Here is a 23,627-nt window from a genome sequence, read left to right as displayed (position 1 = left end):
TGGTGAGGTGTAGGGGAGTCGGGTATAGATCCCACATACTCCGGTGAAGGAGGATCATAAAAGTTGGGAGACCCGCGTTGGTGACCTTCAGCAGCCGTTCAGCTTCCGAGTCTGTCCCCTGCTCAGTTTCCGAGTCTGTCCCCTCAGACTCTGAAATAAAAACATAAAACATGTTTTAGAAAACAGAAACCCAATTCTTTGACTAAATTAGTCACATACCTCGGTTACTGATGTTTTGGTGATACAGGAAACACATCATAATAAACAAGAAAAGATAATGGTCTATAGATGGTGGCTTAGAAGGTATTGTAGATGGCGGCTCAACAGATGTGGACGGTGCAGGTAGCAGCCGTGAACCTGCAAAAAAGAACACTTTCAAAGATCCATATCATTAACAGAAACACAAACTAATATGTCTCCCTACCGTTTCTCTTTATCATCATGAAGAAATAGATAGTTGCGCAGATCACAAGAAATAGATCTGGAGGGTTGCTGCGGTATGAGGCAGACGGGGTATTCTGTGTTGATATGGGGGGCTTGATGATAAGTGGAAGGCGTGGAGGAAGAAGTCGTGTATAAGAAGAACCTGAGAAACAAGTAACCAATGATAAGTTTTAGGGTTAGGGTCAGTGTTATAATAAACCGGTTTAAACCGGTCGGTTCCACTGGTTGAACCGGATTTTTGGTGAGTAACCCGAAACCGGTATATTAGGTGAAATTATAAGATAAATTATACAACCCGGTTGAACCTCCCGGTACAATTCAGTCCAACCGGTTGTACAATTTTTTAGTCTAATTCGGTAACGAATAAAATACAGATTTTTAAAACATTTGATAGTAGCCATAACTAATCCAACCTCACAAGTTTACGCAAACACGAATACCTAAAATTAACCTCAAGTCGTCTACACATATACAAATTAATACCTTAAATTAACCTCAAGTTCACACAGATACATACGAATTGAACACCTTAAGTGATGGTGTAGGGGAATCAGGGATTGATCCCACGTACTCCGGTGATGGTGGGCCAAAGTAGTTGGGAGACCCGCAGTTAGTAGAGGTTGAGGCATTAGTCCGGTCTTGGTGAGTCTGCTCATTTTCATTTACCAACAGCTCCTTCTCTGTGGATCCAACAGGTATTGTGGACGGTGGAGGTAGGTGCGATAGTGTTGGTGAACTTGCGAAAGAAGTAGTTAAGCCAATTTAGCAGATGCTATGTTGAAGTAATGAACACAAGATTCAAGAACCAAAATTTGGCACTTTTAAAGATCCATACAGAAAAGTTAATTACAGGTTATCATGCTCATATTTGTGTTTGTTTCTTTCGATTACAAAAATATATTACAATACATACATGGATACAACTTTCCGAATTATGCCAACATCATTAAACTTAGGCCCCAATTGACTACATTGTATGCATAAAAATACCTTAAAGTAACCCCAAGTTGTCTACGCAGATAAAACATACCTAAAATTAACCTCACAAGTGTATGTCTTATATAATGGATCTCACAACTTTACTCGGATCAATATGTGTTGTTGGTTAGCGGAAATCACCAACAACACTCGGATCTTAGGTTTGCAAATACAAAGGAGAGAAAAAGATGAAGCTTTTTAGAAAGATGTTTTATTTACAAGAGAGTTACCTAGAATATGGAGTATATGTGAGTATATATACTCCATGTCTAGGTCATTACATCATGGGCCAAAATGGGCTTGAACATTGGGCTTGTTACAACCAAAGGTGTCTCATGCCCATACAATGCTTAAACGAAAGACAAATTAAACGACGAATTACATTTAAAAACTATCTAATACATAAGCCTCATATATTTAGTCCTACAATCTCCCTCTAGGCTTTTGTATAGATAGGTGCTTTCGTCTCTAATCATGCTTGTTTTTCTTTCTCAGCATCTTCCATCTCGAACTTTGAAAGTGATTCAAAGTTCAATGGATCCAAACTTCTTTTGGACTTAGATGCTTCTTTATTTTCATTCTTGTAAACTTGAATTTCAATCTTATTTTCCGGGAAGGACCGGTAACAGCAAATTATAGAAACATCAGATGTGGGAGGCTCGACAACTATAAGGTGAGTTTCATGACCCCTCTTTTTAAACTGTTTTAATGAATACTCGGGGGTGAAAAACATGTTTACACACGTGCGCGCGCACACACACACACATATATTTATTTATATATATGAAATGCAGTAACATGTGAATTATCTAAGTGCTAACAAAAAGGCCCCACAAACACAAGTGATTAACTATGAGTCAGTGGAATGTGAATAGTACTTTCGGTTTGACGAACCCAATAGAATTGGCATAGATTGCCATGGCGCTATTGCAATTGCACATGACAATGTAGTGTTAGGCATAACTTCTCGGGCATGACGTGGGTAGTGGAGGCCACGAGATTAATGTGGGTAGCGGAGACCACACGGTAGAAACACACTGTCAATGGTTCACTTGTGGGTTAGTATAATTACATCGCATATGTATTATGATTATTATGGATATGCTTAGTCGATTGCTTAAAACTTATGAAACTCACCAACTATTCGTAGTTGACCATTTTTAACATGCTTTTCAGGTATACCGAAACTGGAATGTGATGCTTGTATGCTATGATTTCGAGTTGTGATCAATACTATTGTAGATAGATGCAAGTATGCTAGTAGAAAATAAAACGACTTAAAGATCTTGCTCATGTTGTGATACACCTAGTATGTAATTGGAGTTAAAATGATGTAATATGATGTAAATTAGTTTGTTAATGTTTCTTTATAAACAATGCGGTTGATATCAGATATGTCTGTTGCATTCCCGTTTACGCTTACGCTATTGCTAGTCGGGGTGTGACAATTGGTGATAACGAAGGCTGTGTTATGGGCAATGGTGACAACGAAGGTGGTTGGTGTAGCGACGATAGTGGTGTAGTGGTTGCGTCCATGACAATGATGGTAGTGGTCATCATTAGGCGATGGCAACAAAAAGTGGTCGCAAGTGTTGCTCACCCATTCAGACCTCTTAAGTTATCAAGTGTTATAAAAACATCCCGTTCAAACTCATAGATTAATTACGCTAACACACATAAACTCAAATGTATAATTTTTCACTTTTACTAAATTCAGTCCATCCATAGCTATCACTGCGAGACTTAACTAAGGGGTTGTTTGTTCGACACTTGATGAGACTATTCATATGTGCATAGGAGCGTTTGGCTCGTTTAAAAAGTATACCTCTGAATGGATGTTTAAACCTCTTATCCAATAAGTGCTGTTTTGTTGCTGAATGAGACTCGTTCATAGGTCTCCCCAAACAACACTTACCTACCATTTCATAATAACCGAAATTATGCAAATCAAAAACTAATTCACTCTTATCAAAATATCATCACACATTTTTAGTTTTTATAGATGGTGACCTTGAATATATGTAAATAAATCTAGATTTATTTTATGATATTAGCCCTAATTATAACAATATTTTCGAAGTAATAACTGAACTAAGAAATATGCTGAGTAAACAATATGATATCTTTTTTACTTCTGGATATCAACCTTCGTTCAAATCATTCTATTTATAATGCAAAAACTACTGTGCAAAAGTACTATTTAAGGAGACAAACGAAATATAATTGGTGCATATAAAAATATAGTTGGTGAAGTCATGGTGTCATACAAATAATAGTGTCGGTGTCGGTAATTCATAACACTCCCCCTTGGATGACACCATTTCAAAACGTCGGGGTCTTGAAGTACTGCCTCATTAAAAACCTTGCTAAAGGAAAACCCAATGGGAAAAAACTTTAGCTAAGGGAAAAAGAGTGCACTATATAGCTCCCCCTCAAATTGCAGGTCGTTACATTGTTCGTACATGGCGCATGCTAATATCATGAACATGTTTCCCGAATGTTGCTGTGGGAAGTGCTTTTGTGAAAAGATCAGCTGAGTTGTTGCTGGACTGGACATATCTCATTTCAACCTGATTGTCTTTAATAAGGTCTCGAGTATACTCAAAGTATCTTGGTGGTATATGCTTTGTTCTGTCACTTTTGATATATCCTTCCTTCATTTGCGAGACACAAGCTGCATTATCTTCATAGATAGAAGTTGGAATTCGATCTTTCTCTAGTCCACAAGAAATCAATATGTGTCGTGACATAGATCTTAACCATACACATTCTCTTGAAGCTTCATGCAATGCAATGACTTCAGCATGATTTGAAGATGTTGCAATGAGTGTTTGTTTCTGAGAACGCCATGAAATCGCAGTTCCTCCATTCTTAAATACATATCCAGTTTGAGATTTTGCTTTATGGGGATCAGATAAATAACCTGCATCTGCATAACCAACTAACCCTTCTTTTGAATCGTTAGGATAAAATAAACCTAAATCAACAGTTCCTTTTAAATACCGAAAAATATGTTTAATGCCATTCCAATATCTTTTAGTAGGGGATGAACTGAATCTTGCCAATAAATTAATTGCAAAAGAAACGTCAGGTCTTGTACAGTTAGTAAGATACATAAGTGTTCCAATTGCACTGAGGTATGGTACTTCGGGACCAAGAATCTCTTCATTATCTTCGCAAGGACGAAATGGATCATTGTCAACATTGAGTGATCTAACAACCATCGGTGTGCTTAAAGGATTTGCTTTGTCCATATTGAAACGTTTTAAGAGTTTCTCAGTATAAGTTGAGTGATGCACAAGTATCCCATTATGCATATGCTCAATTTGTAAACCAAGACAATATTTGTTTTTTCCAAGATCTTTCATTTCGAATTCTTTCTTTAAAAGAGCAATTGCTTCATTAATTTCTTTTTGTGTCCCAATTAAATTTAGATCGTCAACATACACAGCTATGATCACATATCCTGATGTTGTCTTCTTGATGAAGACACATGGACAAATAAGATTATTTGTGTATCCTTTGCTTATCAAATAATCACTCAAACGATTGTACCACATCCTTCCAGATTGTTTCAGTCCATACACGGATCTTTGTAATTTGATGGAATACATTTCCTTAGGCTTTGAGCTTATTGCATCGGGGAGCTTAAATCCTTCGGGAATTTTCATATAGATGTCACTATCTAGTGATCCATACAAGGAAGCTGTGACAACATCCATAAGGCGCATCTCTAAATTTTTAGAGACTGCTAAGCTGATTAAATATCTAAACGTAATAGCATCCATGACAGAAGAATACGTTTCTTCATAGTCAATTCCTGGCCTCTGAGAAAAACCTTGAGCTACAAGTCTTGCTTTATATCTTGTAACTTCATTTTTCTCATTTCGTTTTCTCACAAAAACCCATTTATATCCTACAGGTTTCATTGACTTTGGTGTAATGACAATAGGTCCAAAAACCTTTCGATTGTTTAGTGAGTTTAATTCAGCTTGAATAGCATCTTTTCATTTGTTCCAATCTTGTCGATTTTTACAATCATCTACAGATTTTGGTTCAGGGTCGTCATTTTCTTCCATGATATCGCTTGCCACAGAATAAGAAAATATATCATCAATATTTTCCATTTCATCTCGATCCCACATTATATGTGATTTACCATAGTTTATTGACAATTCTTTATTGGAATCATTTATTTCTTCCTGAGGAAATGTTATATCATTTATTCTTTCCTGAGGGAAGGTTTTGTCAATCATTCCTTCCTTAGGGTCAGTATCCTTCTCATAACCCTTTCTTTTTCGAGGATTTTTATCCTTTGAACCGATTGGCCTTCCACGTTTTAAACGTTTTTGAGATTCATGAGGTGCATTATTATGGTTTTGCTTGCTTGGAATCTCAACTTGAGCTGGAGCATTAGCAGCTGGTATATGAGATTTAGTGACCCTGTTTATATCAGTAAATGCATCAGGTAACTGATTTGCAATTTCTTGTAGATGTATTATTTTTTGAACCTCTGTCTCACTTTGTTTTGATCTTGGGTCTAGGTGTAACAATGATGGCACACACCATGATATATCTCTTTCTTGCTTTTTCATTTCTCCCCCTAATGTCGGGAACATTGTCTCGTTAAAATGACAATCAGCAAAACGTGTTGTAAATACATCACCTGTTAAAGGTTCAAGGTATCTTATGATGGAAGATGTTTCATATCCAACATATATTCCCAACCTTCTTTGGGGACCCATTTTTGTGCGTTGTGGTGGTGCAATAGGAACATACACAGCACAACCAAAAATTCTAAGATGAGAGATATTTGGCTCATTTCCAGAAACAAGTTGTGTGGGAGAGTATTTATGATTTGCACTTGGTCTTACGCGGATTAATGATCCAGCATGCATAATTGCATGACCCCAAATAGAAACAGGGAGTTTTGTCCTCATTATTAATGGTCTAGCTATTAGCTGTAGGCGTTTGATCAACGACTCGGCTAAGCCATTTTGTGTGTGTACATGAGCAACAGGGTGTTCTACAACAATCCCCACAGACATGAAATAATCATCAAAAGCATATGATGTAAATTCTCCCGCATTATCAAGCCTTACTCTTTTAATGGTATAATCCGGAAAATGTGCACGTAATTTGATAATTTGAGCAAGAAATTTTGCAAAAGCAACATTACGAGTCGATAATAAAGAGATATTAGACCATCTGCTGGATGCGTCTATTAAGACCATGAAGTATCTAAATGGTCCACATGGTGGATGAATTGGTCCACATATGTCACCTTGAATTCTTTCAAGAAACATTGGTGTTTCTTTATCGACTTTTAATGGCGAAGGCCTTGTAATTAATTTTCCAAGAGAACAAGATGTACATTGAGGCATTTTATCTATTTTGTGGATCTTTTGACCTTTCAGTGGATGCCCATGTGTATTTTCAATGATCCTTTTCATCATTGTGGATCCTGGATGGCCTAATCTGTCATGCCATAAGTTTATGATACCAGAATCGCAACAATTTTCTTTGACTGCCATATGTGCTTGAGGCACATTTATATATGTATAATGCAAACCAGAATGGAGCATTGACAATTTTTCCAATATTTGATCTTTGCTTATGATATGCAAATATTTTTCATTACTAACAGTCCTTGACTGAGTATCATATCCATTATGATATATGTTTCTGAAACTCAACAAATTTCTTGTTGATTTTGGGGAAAATAAAGAATTTTCTATTTTGAGCTTTGTACCATTTGGTAATGCTAAATTAGTTTTTCCCACTTCTTCTATCAAGTTTGTTGTGACAATCGTCAATTTCAGGTTAACTCCGTTAACTCAACTCCGTCAATTCAAACTTAAGATCACTGAATCTATAACGCACACCTCATTACATTTAAACTAGGGTTTAAATGACGCTTAACACTTACTACATGTGTAGTCTTTCGGGAATTGCACCGAAACGCAAACGAGTTGACGCAAACGATTGGTGAATAAACGAAAAACGTCAAAACAATAGTTATGTGATAATTAAGTGTTAGACTTATGTGTTATGTGATAATATTGGTTAAAACACTAACTCAAGATGTAAACAAGTTAGTTTAAGCTAGATAAGTAATATTTAGAAGTGGAGGGGCCAAGGTGTAACATATTATTATTTATAACATGTTAACCCTAACTCTTTCCTCCTCCCCACACAATCCGATCGGCCCCCCCTAGGCTCCCTTGGCTGCCGTCGACATACACACACATACATACAATCAATTTCAAGCTTTTGATTGAAGATTAAGGTGCTAGGAAGGTATAAACGACTATCCTATGCATCCTTTATACTTAATCTTGACTTTTATTGGGTTAATTACAAACCCTAGATTCCGATTTTTACATGTTATTGTGTTCATATGAGTTTGTTTGATTTGATGATGAATTGATAACTAGAATTGATATTGCTACATGTTAATTGTTGTGTCTTTGATTTGAGTTCAAACAAAAACCCTAATCATGTATGTAATGTGTAATTGATGTGCATGGATAGTGATTATAGAGTCTAGAGTGTTATATGAATGAATTATGGTTCATAGATAGTTAATATGTTGAGTTTGGATGCAAACAGTTTCTGGACAGATTGTGTTATTGATGTTTAATTGACTGTAACGGGGTGTAAAGGTGAAAATTGGTTGAGATTATTGATACTACAGTAAACTAGGTTGAGTCTAGTTTCTAAAGAATATAAATTTGCAATTTTTGGACGTGTAAAAGTTAACTTTTATGATTTTACAAAAACGTTGTGCAAAGCTGAGTTGTTAGACCTGCTGTTAGGTTGTTTTGTAAATATTATATCTCATGAACTACGAGACCAATTGGGTTGGTTCCACTTCTGGAAGTTGACTTATTGAGTTAGGAACCTAACCCAAGTGGTCTTGCATTTATTGGATTTTTCGTTTAACGGGAATTTCAAATAACATTCTGTTGCGCATGAATTTGACTGTTATGAGTTTGCTGTAATGTTTTAATCATTATGAGAAATCTATGTGGAATAAAAATAAAATAAAATATGTTCTGGAAACCTAACACATATATGATTTTGTGATGATTTTTGGTAAATTAATTGAGATGCTATGATCGGTGGAATAGTACAATCTTTCAAGTAGAATTTCTGTCTCGGTGAAACTAGCTGCTGAATTTTGTGAAAATGCATGAAACATGATACTTGCTATATAATTGTTATGTTTTGACCAAATTGCCCTTACGGGGAGTAATTGCTAGTGATGTACATTATGAATACATGACACGTAAATAATTGCTTACACATGTAACGTATCACAACTACACTTGTTAAAGTCACACACGATTCACAAACGAAACACGAAACATGTTGTGTGCATAGGATTATGTGCCGGGTCTAGAGACTCGATAATATTCCGACACTTAGAAAAATCTCTTTGTTGTTTTAGAACGCTAGAGAGAGTTTTTCTGTGACGCGCATCTTGGTGAATTATTTTGGGAATACTTCGCAAACAGTGAGTTTCACTTTCCCCTTTTAAACTTTTTAAACGCTTTTCACTTGGGGGAGATAACATACTCCGAAAACGCATTTAAGATTTTGTTATTATAGATTATATATCACTTGTAAAGACTAAGTGGCAAACGCAATAACTAAAGTCCTTCATTCACATCGAACCGTTTAATATTGGATAATAGCGAGTCATTGTTGAGTAGTACTACTGGGTTTGACAAACCCCACCCAACGCTAAACTCGACTGGAGGTCGAGTGGGTGTAATCTTGGCTAAACACATACCATGGTCGGGATAGACCTGGTGGCAAGGCAAATGATAAACAGTCAGCTTCGGTGTCGAACACTTAGTGATACTTGTTTTATAGGCTAGCTACCTATAGATATATAATTGACATAACACTATCTGGTAACGCAAAACGCTGTAACGCAAAACGCTGAACGCAAACGCTAAACGCTTTATTTTATATAAACTTATGAACTCACCAAACTTGTGTTGACACTTTTAGTATGTTATTCTCAGGTAGCCGAGGCGGGCGCGCGGTTTAGGATCATGCATTTCTTGAAACACTTTTAATTATGCAAACTTATTTTAAACTGTTATCATTGGGTTTTAAGTCGTCCTGCATGACGCAACATTGGTTTCTATGGTTTTTACGCTTCCGCATTTAATTACTCGTAAACGTTTTCATGGTTTTGAAACTTTGTTTTATGGTTTGATTATAACTAATGAATCCGATCCTGTTAGTTCACACCTTCTGACGGTAAAACTCAGTTAGTGGATTTTGAGGGTGTGACAGATTGGTATCAGAGCCATTGGTTATAGCTAACTAGAAGCTGCATGCATACTAGACTATAACCGCGACGACCCATTAGTTATAATGATACGCACTGCATAGATTTGTGTAGTCTTTGTTATCTTATCTCTTTACCTCTTTCACTCATACGCGCGCGCATACACGGCTTACCTGTAGGAATGTCGACGCCGCCATCATCATCATCATCCGATCCGATGACTCATGCTCACGGGAAGGAACCGTAGTTACCTACCACATCGCCACCCCGTGTAGTCCCGGAACTCGAAGCTCCTGCACCGAAGAGGTATCGCTTATCCGGAGGCATGTACGAAAACGAAGTTAGTTGGGATTGGTACCCTAATATGATCAGGCGTATGGTCTATCGTGAACAAGTTCCCCCGCTACCCCACCCGAACCATCCTGCTTACCCCAACACCCTACCACCCATAACCGAACCTGTGGAGCGAGTTCTCGCAGCTGTCGTTTCTTGTTTGGAGCGTGATGTGGGTTACATGCGCTATACGAGAGCGAACGTTTCAGGACTGTTAAAGGATGGAACCGAAACTAAAGAGAAATTTCCCGCCTGACAGCGGCGATGAAGGAAATGCAATAGGCTAATGATCTACAGATGAAGATTATGAGAAAGATGCAAGCCGAGATGATAGACTTGTAAGAGCAACTCCAAGTAGCAAGGACTCGAACTGAGATAGCTTTAGAGCGTTGCGATGTCTTACAAATGCAAATTGCTCAGAACGCAGCCGAACCTGAGGCAGCGCCTGAGGCCGAGCCTGAGGCAGATCCCGAAGAGGAGCCTGAGGAGGACCCCGAGGAAGATCCCGAGGAGGAACCCGAAGAGGAACCAGAGGAAGAACCGGCTGAGCCGGAGGCACACTCAGAGGTGTCCTCAGACGATGACATCTGAGAATGATAACACCTAGATGTCTGGAAGAAACGCTGGACACGGTCGTGGTAACATCAACTTGACTGCAGCTGAACTCCAAACTCTGCTGAACGACCATGCGGCGGCCACTTTAGCCGCACATGTTCAGAACCAAGCTGGAGGTCCAATTGGAACGTGTACCTTCAAGAATTACCTTGACTGAAAGCCCAGTACGTTTAAGGGCACTGAGGGAGCTATAGGCTTCCTGCGTTGGGCTGAGAAGGCCGAATCGGCGTTTGAGATGTGTAATTGTCCCCCTGCCAGTAGGGTCAAATTCGCTGCTGGAACACTTGAAGATTCTGCCCTCACTTGTTGGAATTCAAACGTGCAGATCCTTGGATTGGAACTGGCTAACGCTATGAACTGGGAGGAGTTCAAGAACATGATGCGAGAAGAGTACTGTCCGAGAGAGGAGATTGCAAAGTTGGAGTCAGAGTTTTGGTCATTGAAGATGGTGGGTTCAGAAATCGAAGCCTACACCACCCGTTCTCACGAGTTAGCTGTGATGTGTCCACGGATGGTAGACCCGCCGAGTAAGAGGATTGAAATGTATATTGATGGGTTAGCACCGCAAATTCAGGGCATGGTGACGTCTTCCAGACCAGCCACGATTCAACAAGCGATCCGTTTAGCTCACAAACTGACGGATCAAGCTGTGACCCAAGGTGCGTTACCACCTAGGGGTTCAACCGCAAAAGCCCGTGACAACCCGAGTAATGACAACAACAGCAACAGCAACCCGAGCAGCGGAAAGAGAAAGTTTGACAACACCAGATCCTCATCCTCGAACCTCCCACAGCAACAACACTACCGTAAGCCCGAATTCACTCGGAGCTTCAACAATCAGAGTCACAACAACAATAACAACGGTAGCGGGCAGGGTTCGGGCGGATATGCTGGGAAATATCCGAAGTGCAATAGGTGCAACTACCATCATGCTGGCCCGTGTGACCGTGTCAAGTGTCAGAGATGCGGAAAGATGGGTTACCAGACAAAGGACTGTAGAGGAGACCTTGCGGCAAAGGGTGCTCCTAAACCACCTATGACGACGAAGGGATGTTTCGAATGTGGGCAGGAAGGTCATTTCAGGAAAGATTGTCCCAAGCTGAAACAGAACGACAACAATGGAGGTAATGGAAGTGGCAGTAGTGGTGGAAACAATGGTAAAGGAAGAGCTTTTGTTATTGGGTCGGGTCAAGCCCGCAATGATCCGTACGTGGTGACTGGTAAGTTCCCTGTGAACGATTGTTTTGCTTCTGTATTGTTTGACACTGGAGCTGATAGGAGTTTCGTGTCGAAAGCCTTTAGTCAACTCTTAGACTTAACTCCAACTCCGTTAGATGCTAAGTTTCCTGTTGAACTAGCTGACGGTAAGACTATAGTAACGACTCATGTACTTGCGGGATGTAAGTTAAAACTGTCAGGTCATGTTTTCGATATTGACCTTATTCCTTTTTCGCTTAGTAGTTTCGATGTCGTGGTCGGCATGAACTGGTTATCCGAGAACCGAGCGGAGATTATATGTCACGACAAGATAGTCCACATCACTACCCCTTCCGGCGAGATCATTTCGATCCGAGGTGAGAGAAGCGGCATGACCACCAGCGTCATTACTCTCATGAAGGCGCAGAAGTACCTACGAAAGGGTCATCCGACAATTTTGGCGCAGATTGTTGAGAAACCCGCAGAGGAGAAGCGAATTGAAGATATACCGATTGTGCGGGATTTTCCGGAAGTTTTCCCGGAGGATTTGCCTGGACTCCCTCCTATACGACAAGTCAAATTCCAAATCGAGTTGACACCCGGTGCAGCACCCATAGCACGAGCCCCGTATCGGCTCGCACCGGCGGAGCTTCAGGAGTTGTCCACTCAGTTGCAGGATTTATTGGATAAAGGTTTTATCCGACCTAGCTCATCACCATGGGGAGCCCCTGTCTTATTTGTCCGAAAGAAAGACGGGACTTTCCGCATGTGCATCGACTGCCGGGAGTTGAACAAGGTGACGGTCAAGAACCGTTATCCTTTACCCCGAATTGATGATTTGTTTGACCAGCTTCAAGGATCGAGTTATTACTCGAAGATCGATCTGCGATCTGGTTACCACCAACTAAGAGTGCGCGAAGAAGATATCTCAAAGACGGCTTTCAGAACACGGTATGGTCACTACGAGTTTTCGGTTATGCCTTTTGGCCTAACCAACGCACCAGCCGTATTTATGGATCTCATGAATCGAGTATGCAAGGCGTACCTCGACAAGTTTGTGATTGTGTTTATTGACGATATCCTGGTCTACTCCAAGGACAAGGCTGACCATGAGGAACACTTAAGGGTAATTATGGAATTATTGAAGAAGGAACAACTGTACGCAAAACTCTCGAAATGCGAATTTTGGCTTCGCGAGGTTCACTTTTTAGGACATGTGATCAACGAGAATGGTATCCATGTCGATCCCGGTAAGGTAGAGGCCATCAAAAACTGGGAAGCACCTAAGACCCCGACTGAGGTGCGGCAATTCCTAGGACTGGCCGGTTACTACCGGCGTTTCATTGAAGAATTTTCAAAGATTGCTCAACCCCTCACCGCTTTGACTCACAAAGGCACTAAGTACAATTGGGGTGATGCGCAAGAATCCGCTTTTCAACTGTTGAAAACCAAACTCTGTAGCGCCCCTATCCTAGCCCTCCCCGAGGGAACGGAAAATTTCGAGGTACACTGTGACGCATCAATACAAGGTCTCGGTTGTGTGCTGATGCAACTCGAGAAGGTTATAGCTTATGCCTCTCGACAACTACGGGTTCACGAGAAGAACTACACGACCCATGATTTGGAACTCGGAGCTGTGGTGTTTGCCCTTAAGATATGGAGGCATTACTTGTACGGTACCAAGTTTACCATTTACACCGACCACAAGAGTCTCCAGCATATCTACGATCAGAAGGAGCTGAACATGCGACAACGTCGTTGGGTCGAGCTGCTTAAGAATTATGATTGTGCCATCAAGTACCACCCTGGCAAGGCCAATGTAGTGGCCGACGCCCTCAGTAGAAAAGAAACAGATAAACCCAGGCAAGTGCGAGCATTGCAACTCACGATTCATGCAAACTTACCCGACCAGATTCGCGATGCGCAACTCGAAGCTTTGAAAGATGATAATCTTCCATCAGAACTCATGCGGGGCATGAACAAGCAACTTGAAACCAGATCGGACGGGGTCCGATATTTTGAGAACCGGATTTGGGTTCCACGGTTCGGAGAGTTGAGAACTCTGGTGATGGACGAAGCACACAAGTCCAGATATTCTATTCACCCTGGCTCAGATAAAATGTATCATGATTTAAAGGCACTTTACTGGTGGCCGAACATGAAAGCCGACATTGCCAACTACGTGAGCAAGTGCTTGACTTGTGCCAGAGTCAAAATAGAATACCAGAAACCATCTGGTCTACTGCAACAACCGGAACTCCCAATGTGGAAATGGGAACACATCTCAATGGATTTTATCACTGGTTTACCTAAGACACCGACGGGATGCGATACCATCTGGGTGATCATTGACCGGTTGACTAAGTCTGCACACTTCTTAGCGATTAAGGAATCGGACAAAATGGAAAAATTGACTCGCGTTTACATGAAAGAAGTGGTGTCTAGGCACGGAGTGCCTGTCTCAATCATTTCTGATCGAGATTCCCGTTTCACTTCGCACTTTTGGAAGTCGCTACAAAGCGCACTAGGCACCCGTCTTGATATGAGCACAGCATACCATCCTCAGATGGATGGGCAAAGTGAACGAACTATTCAGACCTTAGAGGACATGTTGCGTGCATGTGTATTGGATTTCGGAAAAAGTTGGGAACCTCACTTACCTTTGGTAGAGTTTTCGTATAATAACAGCTACCACACAAGTATTAAAGTAGCGCCGTTTGAAGCGCTGTACGGACGGAAGTGTCGATCACCACTCTGCCGGGCAGAGGTGGGTGACAGCCAAATCACTCGTCCAGAACTGGTACTCGAAACTTCGGAAAAGATTGTTCAAATCCGAAATCGCATGGCAGCAGCACGAGATCGCCAAAAGAGTTACTCCGACAAGCGTCGAAAACCTCTCGAATTTCAAGTGAACGATCGAGTGTTACTCAAAGTCTCACCTTGGAAAGGTGTGGTTCGCTTTGGAAAGCGAAACAAACTCAACCCACGATATGTTGGACCCTACCGAATAACTGAGCGCATTGGTCCGGTGGCGTACCGACTGGACCTACCAACGGAACTCAGTGGCGTACACAATGTATTCCACGTATCCAATTTGAAGAAATGCCTAACCGATGAGACTCAAGTAGTCCCTTTGGATGAACTGCAAGTTGATGAACAGTTACGTTTCATTGAGGAACCAATCGAGGTTTTGGATTGGGAAACCAAAACGCTCAAGCACAGCAAAATTCCAATCGTTAAGGTTCGTTGGAACTCGAGATGTGGACCGGAGTTCACGTGGGAACGCGAGGATCAAATGATGAAAAAGTATCCTCACCTTTTTGAAGGGCTGATCAAACACAGAAAACCGCGAAACCCGACAAACCGTCAGAAATCACCGGAGGTATGAATTAAATTTCGGGACGAAATTTCTTTCTACTAGAGGATGATATGACAAACTGAAAATTTTTCTTACTTTTTCAGACACACATCACGACTTGACTCAAATTTTCGGGACTAAAATTCTTTAACATGGGAATGATGTGACAATCGTCAATTTCAGGTTAACTCCGTTAACTCAACTCCGTCAATTCAAACTTAAGATCACTGAATCTATAACGCACACCTCATTACATTTAAACTAGGGTTTAAATGACGCTTAACACTTACTACATGTGTAGTCTTTCAGGAATTGCACCGAAATGCAAACGAGTTGACGCAAACGATTGGTGAATAAACGAAAAACGTCAAAACAATAATTATGTGATAATTAGGTGTTAGACTTATGTGTTATGTGATAATATTGGTTAAAACACTAACTCAAGATGTAAACAAGTTAGTTTAAGCTAGATAAGTAATATTTAGAAGTGGAGGGGCCAAGGTGTAACATATTATTATTTATAACATGCTAACCCTAACTCTTTCCTCCTCCCCACACAATCCGATCGGCCCCCCCTAGGCTCCCTTGGCTGCCGTCGACATACACACACATACATACAATCAATTTCAAGCTTTTGATTGAAGATTAAGGTGCTAGGAAGGTATAAACGACTATCCTATGCATCCTTTATACTTAATCTTGACTTTTATTGGGTTAATTACAAACCCTAGATTCCGATTTTTACATGTTATTGTGTTCATATGAGTTTGTTTGATTTGATGATGTATTGATGATGAATTGATAACTAGAATTGATATTGCTACATGTTAATTGTTATGTCTTTGATTTGAGTTCAAACAAAAACCCTAATCATGTATTTAATGTGTAATTGATGTGCATGGATAGTGATTATGGAGTCTAGAGTGTTATATGAATGAATTATGGTTCATAGATAGTTAATATGTTGAGTTTGGATGCAAACAGTTTCTGGACAGATTGTGTTATTGATGTTTAATTGACTGTAACGGGGTGTAAAGTTGAAAATTGGTTGAGATTATTGATACTACAGTAAACTAGGTTGAGTCTAGTTTCTAAATAATATAAATTTGCAATTTTTGGACGTGTAAAAGTTAACTTTTATGATTTTACAAAAACGTTGTGCAAAGCTGAGTTGTTAGACCTGCTGTTAGGTTGATTTGTAAATATTATATCTCATGAACTACGAGACCAATTGGGTTGGTTCCACTTCTGGAAGTTGACTTATTGAGTTAGGAACCTAACCCAAGTGGTCTTGCATTTATTGGATTTTTCGTTTAACGGGAATTTCAAATAACATTCTGTTGCGCATGAATTTGACTGTTATGAGTTTGCTGTAATGTTTTGATCATTATGAGAAATCTATGTGGAATAAAAATAAAATAAAATATGTTCTGGAAACCTAACACATATATGCTTTTGTGATGATTTTTGGTAAATTAATTGAGATGCTATGATCGGTGGAATAGTACAATCTTTCAAGTAGAATTTCTGTCTCGGTGAAACTAGCTGCTGAATTTTGTGAAAATGCATGAAACATGATACTTGCTATATAATTGTTATGTTTTGACCAAATTGCCCTTACGGGGAGTAATTGCTAGTGATGTACATTATGAATACATGACACGTTAATAATTGCTTACACATGTAACGTATCACAACTACACTTGTTAAAGTCACACACGATTCACAAACGAAACACGAAACATGTTGTGTGCATAGGATTATGTGCCGGGTCTAGAGACTCGATAATATTCCGACACTTAGAAAAATCTCTTTGTTGTTTTAGAACGCTAGAGAGAGTTTTTTTTTGACGCGCATCTTGGTGAATTATTTTGGGAATACTTCGCAAACAGTGAGTTTCACTTTCCCCTTTTAAACTTTTTAAACGCTTTTCACTTGGGGGAGATAACATACTCCGAAAACGCATTTAAGATTTTGTTATTATAGATTATATATCACTTGTAAAGACTAAGTGGCAAACGCAATAACTAAAGTCCTTCATTCACATCGAACCGTTTAATATTGGATAATAGCGAGTCATTGTTGAGTAGTACTACTGGGTTTGACAAACCCCACCCAACGCTAAACTCAACTGGAGGTCGAGTGGGTGTAATCTTGGCTAAACACATACCATGGTCGGGATAGACCTGGTGGCAAGGCAAATGATAAACAGTCAGCTTCGGTGTCGAACACTTAGTGATACTTGTTTTATAGGCTAGCTACCTATAGATATATAATTGACATAACACTATCTGGTAACGCAAAACGCTGTAACGCAAAACGCTGAACGCAAACGCTAAACGCTTTATTTTATATAAACTTGTGAACTCACCAACCTTGTGTTGACACTTTTAGTATGTTATTCTCAGGTAGCCGAGGCGGGCGCGCGGTTTAGGATCATGCATTGCTTGAAACACTTTTAATTATGCAAACTTATTTTAAACTGTTATCATTGGGTTTTAAGTCGTCCTGCGTGACGCAACATTGGTTTCTATGGTTTTTACGCTTCCGCATTTAATTACTCGTAAACGTTTTCATGGTTTTGAAACTTTGTTTTATGGTTTTGATTATAACTAATGAATCCGATCCTGTTAGTTCACACCCTTTGACGGTAAAACTCCGTTAGTGGATTTTGAGGGTGTGACATTTGTAGGACCTGATATTGTATTGATGATCCCTTTTGTTTGTTTCAGTTTATAAAAATATTTTTTAGATCTAAGTATAGTATGCGTGGCTCCACTATCCGCTATACATATATCTTCTTCATTTGTTTGATCTTGTGCTCCGGTGATTTTCATTTTAAATCTTGAAAAATATTAAGAAAAAAAATAAGTGTATAACGAAGACATACGATATTTTAATAAGAACTTTATTTAATTGAAACACAAGTAGTACATGAAAGAGGAACTACATAATTAAAGATAATAAGAACACACTTAATAACTGCATCTAATTATAGTAGTCAAGCAACTTTGTTTCAAAGTTCTACCCCAAAGTCTTCAACGCTCAGCTCAGCATTGATATTATTAAAGTTATCAACATGGTTCACTTCTTTCTCTTTTCCTTTTAGAGAGGCTTGGTACAGTTCACACAGATGTGGAGCTGTGCGACAAGCCTTTGCCCAGTGGTTTGTACTTCCACATCTAAAACATGAAGTGCCATTGTTTTCGGACCTACCAGCTTCATTCCATTTATTTTGGTGGTTGGAATTGGTATTGTGTGGGACATGATAATTATTGGCTCTATGGTTACGACCACGACCACGGCCACGACCACGACCGTAAGAGTTATTGTTCCATTTGAATGGATGCTTACGATTATTAAAATGCCTTTTGTCAAAATGACTACGTCCACGTCCACGGCCTCGTCCTCGACTTTGTTCCCATTTATGATCAGAATTTTTATGAGAACTTTTGTGAGCAACATGTGCTTCTGGTATTGCTAATGAACCCGTGGGACGAGATTGATGATTTTTCATCAATAATTCATTATTTTTCTCTGCTACAAGGATTAATGCATTTAGATCAGAGTATCTCTTAAAATTCTGCAAACGATAATGTGTTTGCAAGTTTATATTTGATGCATGAAACGTGAGAAAGTTTTCTCTAACTTTTCTTCCTCTGTTACGGGATACCCACAAAATTCTAGCTTTGAACAAATTCGGTATAAAGCAGATGTGTAATCATTTACCCTCTTAAAATCTTGGAACCTAAGACTGTTCCATTCATCTCTAGAAGTAGGAAGTAAAACTTCCTTTAGATGACCGAATCTGCTTTTCAAATCTTCCCATATCATATATGGGTTATCATAATTAAAATACTCATGCTGTAGTAATTCATCAATATGTTTATGGATGAAAACATCAGCTCTTGCTTTATCCTGGTCAGAGCAATCATTGTATTCTTGGATTGCGTCTAACACATCCATAGATTTTAAATGTCTTTTGACATTTGCTGTCCAAGACATATAATTTTCTCCAGAAATGTTGAGTGCATGGAATTCGAGTTTTGCTATATTTGACATTTTGTTGCTAAACATAATAAGATAAATATTAGAATCCATATATATCAATCAACAATGAGATACAATACATTGGTAGAGCTATAAACATATAAAAGAAAAGGAAAATGCCGAAATCTTCAGATGGGAGATTAAAAATTAGAATGAGAAGTAGTATAAGCATTATAGTGACCAACAGTAAAACCGGGTGAATCATTTTGAGAACTTTATCTTGGATAAATTTAATAAGAAGAATGTTTGTTGTAAATGAAATGGGGTTAATGATTGGTTATTTATAGTGAAAATTTATAACCTTTTACAACGGTTATATTACCGTTTATAACGGTAACATTACCGTTTGTGTGTATATATATAATATATAATATTAATTATTTTAAAGTAAGATAATAAATAAGATATTAAATACAGTTTATTTTATAAAATATATATATAATTAGTATGCACAATAATAAGAATAGAATTGTTAGTGTAAATAAATCTAACTTCTAAATGAGATATTAGTGTGCATATATAAATAAAAGTTAGAATAGTTATCAAATTTTAATAACAATGTTTATACACATTATTGCTATTACTCAGTATATTAGTTAGTATATGTATATGCATAGATATATATCTAATGTACATAATTAAAGAAGTGTTTATGATGCTTATGTAGATACCTTTGTGTCTATTACCTTTCTTGATTAGGATATAAGCGGCTCGTGCTGATAACGTGTTATGATATTAGCCCTAATTATAACAATATTTTCGAAGTAATAACTGAACTAAGAAATATGCTGAGTAAACAATATGATATCTTTTTTACTTCTGGATATCAACCTTCGTTCAAATCATTCTATTTATAATGCAAAAACTACTGTGCAAAAGTACTATTTAAGGAGACAAACGAAATATAATTGGTGCATATAAAAATATAGTTGGTGAAGTCATGGTGTCACAAATAACAGTGTCGGTGTCGGTAATTCATAACAATTTAGAAATTTTAATAGACGGGGCACCAGTGCAGACAGATAGATCAGTCCTGTCTGTCAAATTCATCGGATTTCCACCGCCGTAACCCACACCGGTGATGGAGTACAGAAGAATCAAAGATCAGGTTCCACTTAAATAACCAACCTACCTAGATCTGCTCTTTAACACTACACTACTCTTGACTTCATATATTCAATATAATAATAATAATAATAATAATAATAATAATAATAATGTGGCATTATTGTAGGATAAGATTGGGGATTCTGTTAATCAAGACGACCTTGAGAGCTTACGTGGCAAACCTCTTTTAGATGGTATTATTATTATTAGCATTATTTTAATTCATTTATGAATGTGGAATGTAATTTAGGGTTTGATTTTGGTATTTGCAGTGCCTCCACCTTATGATAAAACTAAGTGGAAGATGAAGTAAGTCATGGATTCGTAGTATATTTTACTCATAATTTTGTTTTTAGGTTATATGCTATGATTATTGTTTTCTTGACTGTGATAGGTCGATTGTGACGTTAGCCTTGACGTTTCTTACGAGCTCCCAAGCTATACTTATTGTCTGGTCTAAGCGAGCCGGACGATATGAGTATAGTGTCACAACAGCTAACTTTTTGGTGAGGTGGAGGAACTTGTGTTTTCATATGTTGTTCCCCAGAAGAAGAATATATACGGTATTGAGCTAGATTATTTTTTTGGAATCAGGTTGAGGCTTTGAAATGTGCACTATCACTTGTGGCATTGACTAGAATATGGAGAACGGAAGGTGTGACGGATGACAACAGGTATCTTGTGTTTTGCCTCTCGCATAGTTTCATTGCACCATGAAACTCATACTTGTTGAAACTTCAGTACAGTTTGATTTAGTTGTTTGTATCGTTCTACATTCTTCAAATCTGTTATGATACAAGATTATTCAAAGATAGCATTTTTCTAGTTGTACTTGCCCATGATTTATTCATGTGTACTGTCTTCATGTGATTTTTATTGTTCTGGTTATGTTTGGCTTGTTTTATCTTTTTGTTAGGCTTTTATCTAGGTTCGTCCGATTGTTACATGTTCCTAGTGTTTGTACACATATAGATTTAGCAATTAATGTGCATATACTGCCTGAGCTACACATGTTTCTAAACAAATAGCATTCCATTAAAGTTATAGGATTGGAATAGTCATGGCATTGCAATATATTTTCCTGCATGTCCATTCAAATATGAAGTCATTTGCATCTACAGTCACTTGTTGAGATAATAACTTTAAGCTTTAAATGATACAGGAAATTTTTTGGTATTCAAGGATATTTTTAGTATGTGAACAACAGCAGGTTAGCACACAAATATGCAGGGTCCTGAAGTTCATTGCATGTGATTCACATGAATTTGTTGACTTTTTCCTCTTCCTTGCACTTGTTCATTCAAACCATTCCTTAATCCTTACCTCCGCTTCAATAAACTTAACATCTTCGTTAGAATTTGAGAATAGTGTCATCAGTTTGCCTCAGAATATTTTAATAATATTAATGATTAGCATCTGCATTGTATGTTCCACAAGATTACAAATGATGCGATTCATTGTTTACCCTACTATTGCTTGAAAAAATTTGAAGAATTGCCTCCTTAATTCTGTAATCTGGTGTCAGGTTGAGTACAACAGTGGATGAAGTTAGTGTTTATCCCATTCCTGCAGCACTTTACCTTGTCAAGAATTTGCTCCAGGTTGGTTTTAATTGTTGTTTACTCGACATTATAAATTGTTTTTTATTTTTACTGTATCTGATACATTTGTGTATATGGCAGTACTATATCTTTGCGTATGTGGACACTCCAGGGTATCAGATACTCAAAAACCTGAATATTATCAGTACCGGTGTGTTGTACCGCATAATTTTAAAAAAGAAGTATGTGTTTTTACCTTTAAGGATGAACCATAATTTCCTGCTACCATATGACACCTTGTTTATGATCAGGCAGAATGTTAATCTTGTATTACAAGTTTACTACTTACAATAACTTTGCACAGGTTAAGTGAAATCCAGTGGGCTGCTTTCGTCTTACTTTGTGCGGGTTGCACAACAGCACAACTTAATCCTTCGTAAGTTCGATTATCATTATCACAATATTACAAGTTTCAAGCAATTACAAGTTTCATGCTTGTATTGACTGTTATTTTTCACTGTGTTTGACTTGGTCAACAGTTCTGATCACGTTCTTCAGACTCCTTTTCTAGGCTGGATGATGGCCATTGTGAGTCCTTGTCCTTTTCATATTATTCCTTCATTTTACCAACCAAATATTTTCTTTCAACTAATCATTTATTTGCAGATCATGGCACTTTTAAGTGGTTTTGCTGGAGTGTACACAGAGGTAAAGGATGTGTGTTGTTTTATATAAATACATGTAAGGCTCTCGGTGTATACATAACATCCTCAGTTTTACAGGCTATAATAAAAAAACGTCCTTCGAGGAACATAAATGTGCAGAACTTTTGGTTATATGTGTTTGGGATGGTCTTCAACGTCATTGCAATATTTGTCCAAGATTTTGATGCTGTTATGAACAAGTATGTTACTTATGCTCTTTACTGTCTCTTTATTTGATGACTTTGTTATCTCTAGCGTTTTCACTTTTGTCCGCGTCTAACTAAAGCCCGACTCTTTTACGCAGGGGATTTTTTCATGGATATTCACCAATTACCGTGCTCATGATCATCAACCATGCACTAAGTGGGATCGCTGTATCGATGGTGATGAAGTATGCTGACAATATTGTGAAGGTAAGGTCTTTTTTATTTGTTCTTAGTGTCAATGTTTTCGTGGATGCACTACATGACCGGTATTGGTCTTTATTGCAGGTTTATTCGACTTCTGTAGCAATGCTACTAACAGCAGTTGTTTCTGTATTTCTGTTTAATTTTCATCTATCCCTCGCTTTCTTCCTGGGTTCCACGTAAGTTGCTAGCACTGTTTGTTTTCTGATTAATGTATTGATTGTTAGTGGTTTATGTAGCTAACACGGGTTAATGTTCACAGTGTCGTTTCAGTTTCCATTTATTTGCATTCTATTGGAAAGCTGCAGAGATGATGATGCCATATTCATTTTCTTTTTTCATACAATCCAGCGTTGAATGCAGTCTTGTAACTTGATCTCAATAGTCATTGTCGGTTTTAGAATATCTTAAATATCGCTCATGATGCACACATATACTGTGGATTGTCTGCATGCTTTGTATGTTTAAATATCATCAAGACATGTTGTAAAGAAAACGTACGAGTAAATCTAGGAAAGTTGAATATTTTTTGAATGCAACTTTTGATTGGTTAGCAGGTAAAGCCTAAACCGGAACACGATTTGT

General features: G+C 38.3%; 1 protein-coding gene across 1 annotated transcript; it reads left to right on the top strand.

The window, feature by feature from the left end:
* Positions 1-20,290: 20,290 nt before the first annotated feature.
* Positions 20,291-23,491, top strand: LOC143561666 (CMP-sialic acid transporter 2-like). The gene is made up of 14 exons (XM_077049681.1): positions 20,291-20,391; positions 20,518-20,584; positions 20,663-20,699; positions 20,785-20,896; positions 20,985-21,064; positions 21,916-21,991; positions 22,073-22,173; positions 22,296-22,367; positions 22,471-22,519; positions 22,598-22,639; positions 22,714-22,835; positions 22,940-23,048; positions 23,127-23,221; positions 23,305-23,491. Exons 1-14 carry the CDS (start codon positions 20,365-20,367, stop codon positions 23,354-23,356), a joined length of 1,041 nt encoding a protein of 346 aa, XP_076905796.1. The 5' UTR covers positions 20,291-20,364; the 3' UTR covers positions 23,357-23,491.
* The last annotated feature ends 136 nt before the right edge of the window (positions 23,492-23,627 follow it).

The sequence above is a fragment of the Bidens hawaiensis genome, unplaced genomic scaffold (assembly GCF_021521415.1).
Source record: "Bidens hawaiensis isolate Kalapana, Puna unplaced genomic scaffold, B.hawaiensis_p1.1 tig00020770_1, whole genome shotgun sequence".
Taxonomy (NCBI): domain Eukaryota; kingdom Viridiplantae; phylum Streptophyta; class Magnoliopsida; order Asterales; family Asteraceae; genus Bidens; species Bidens hawaiensis.
This window is presented reverse-complemented; position numbering and strand designations above follow the sequence as displayed.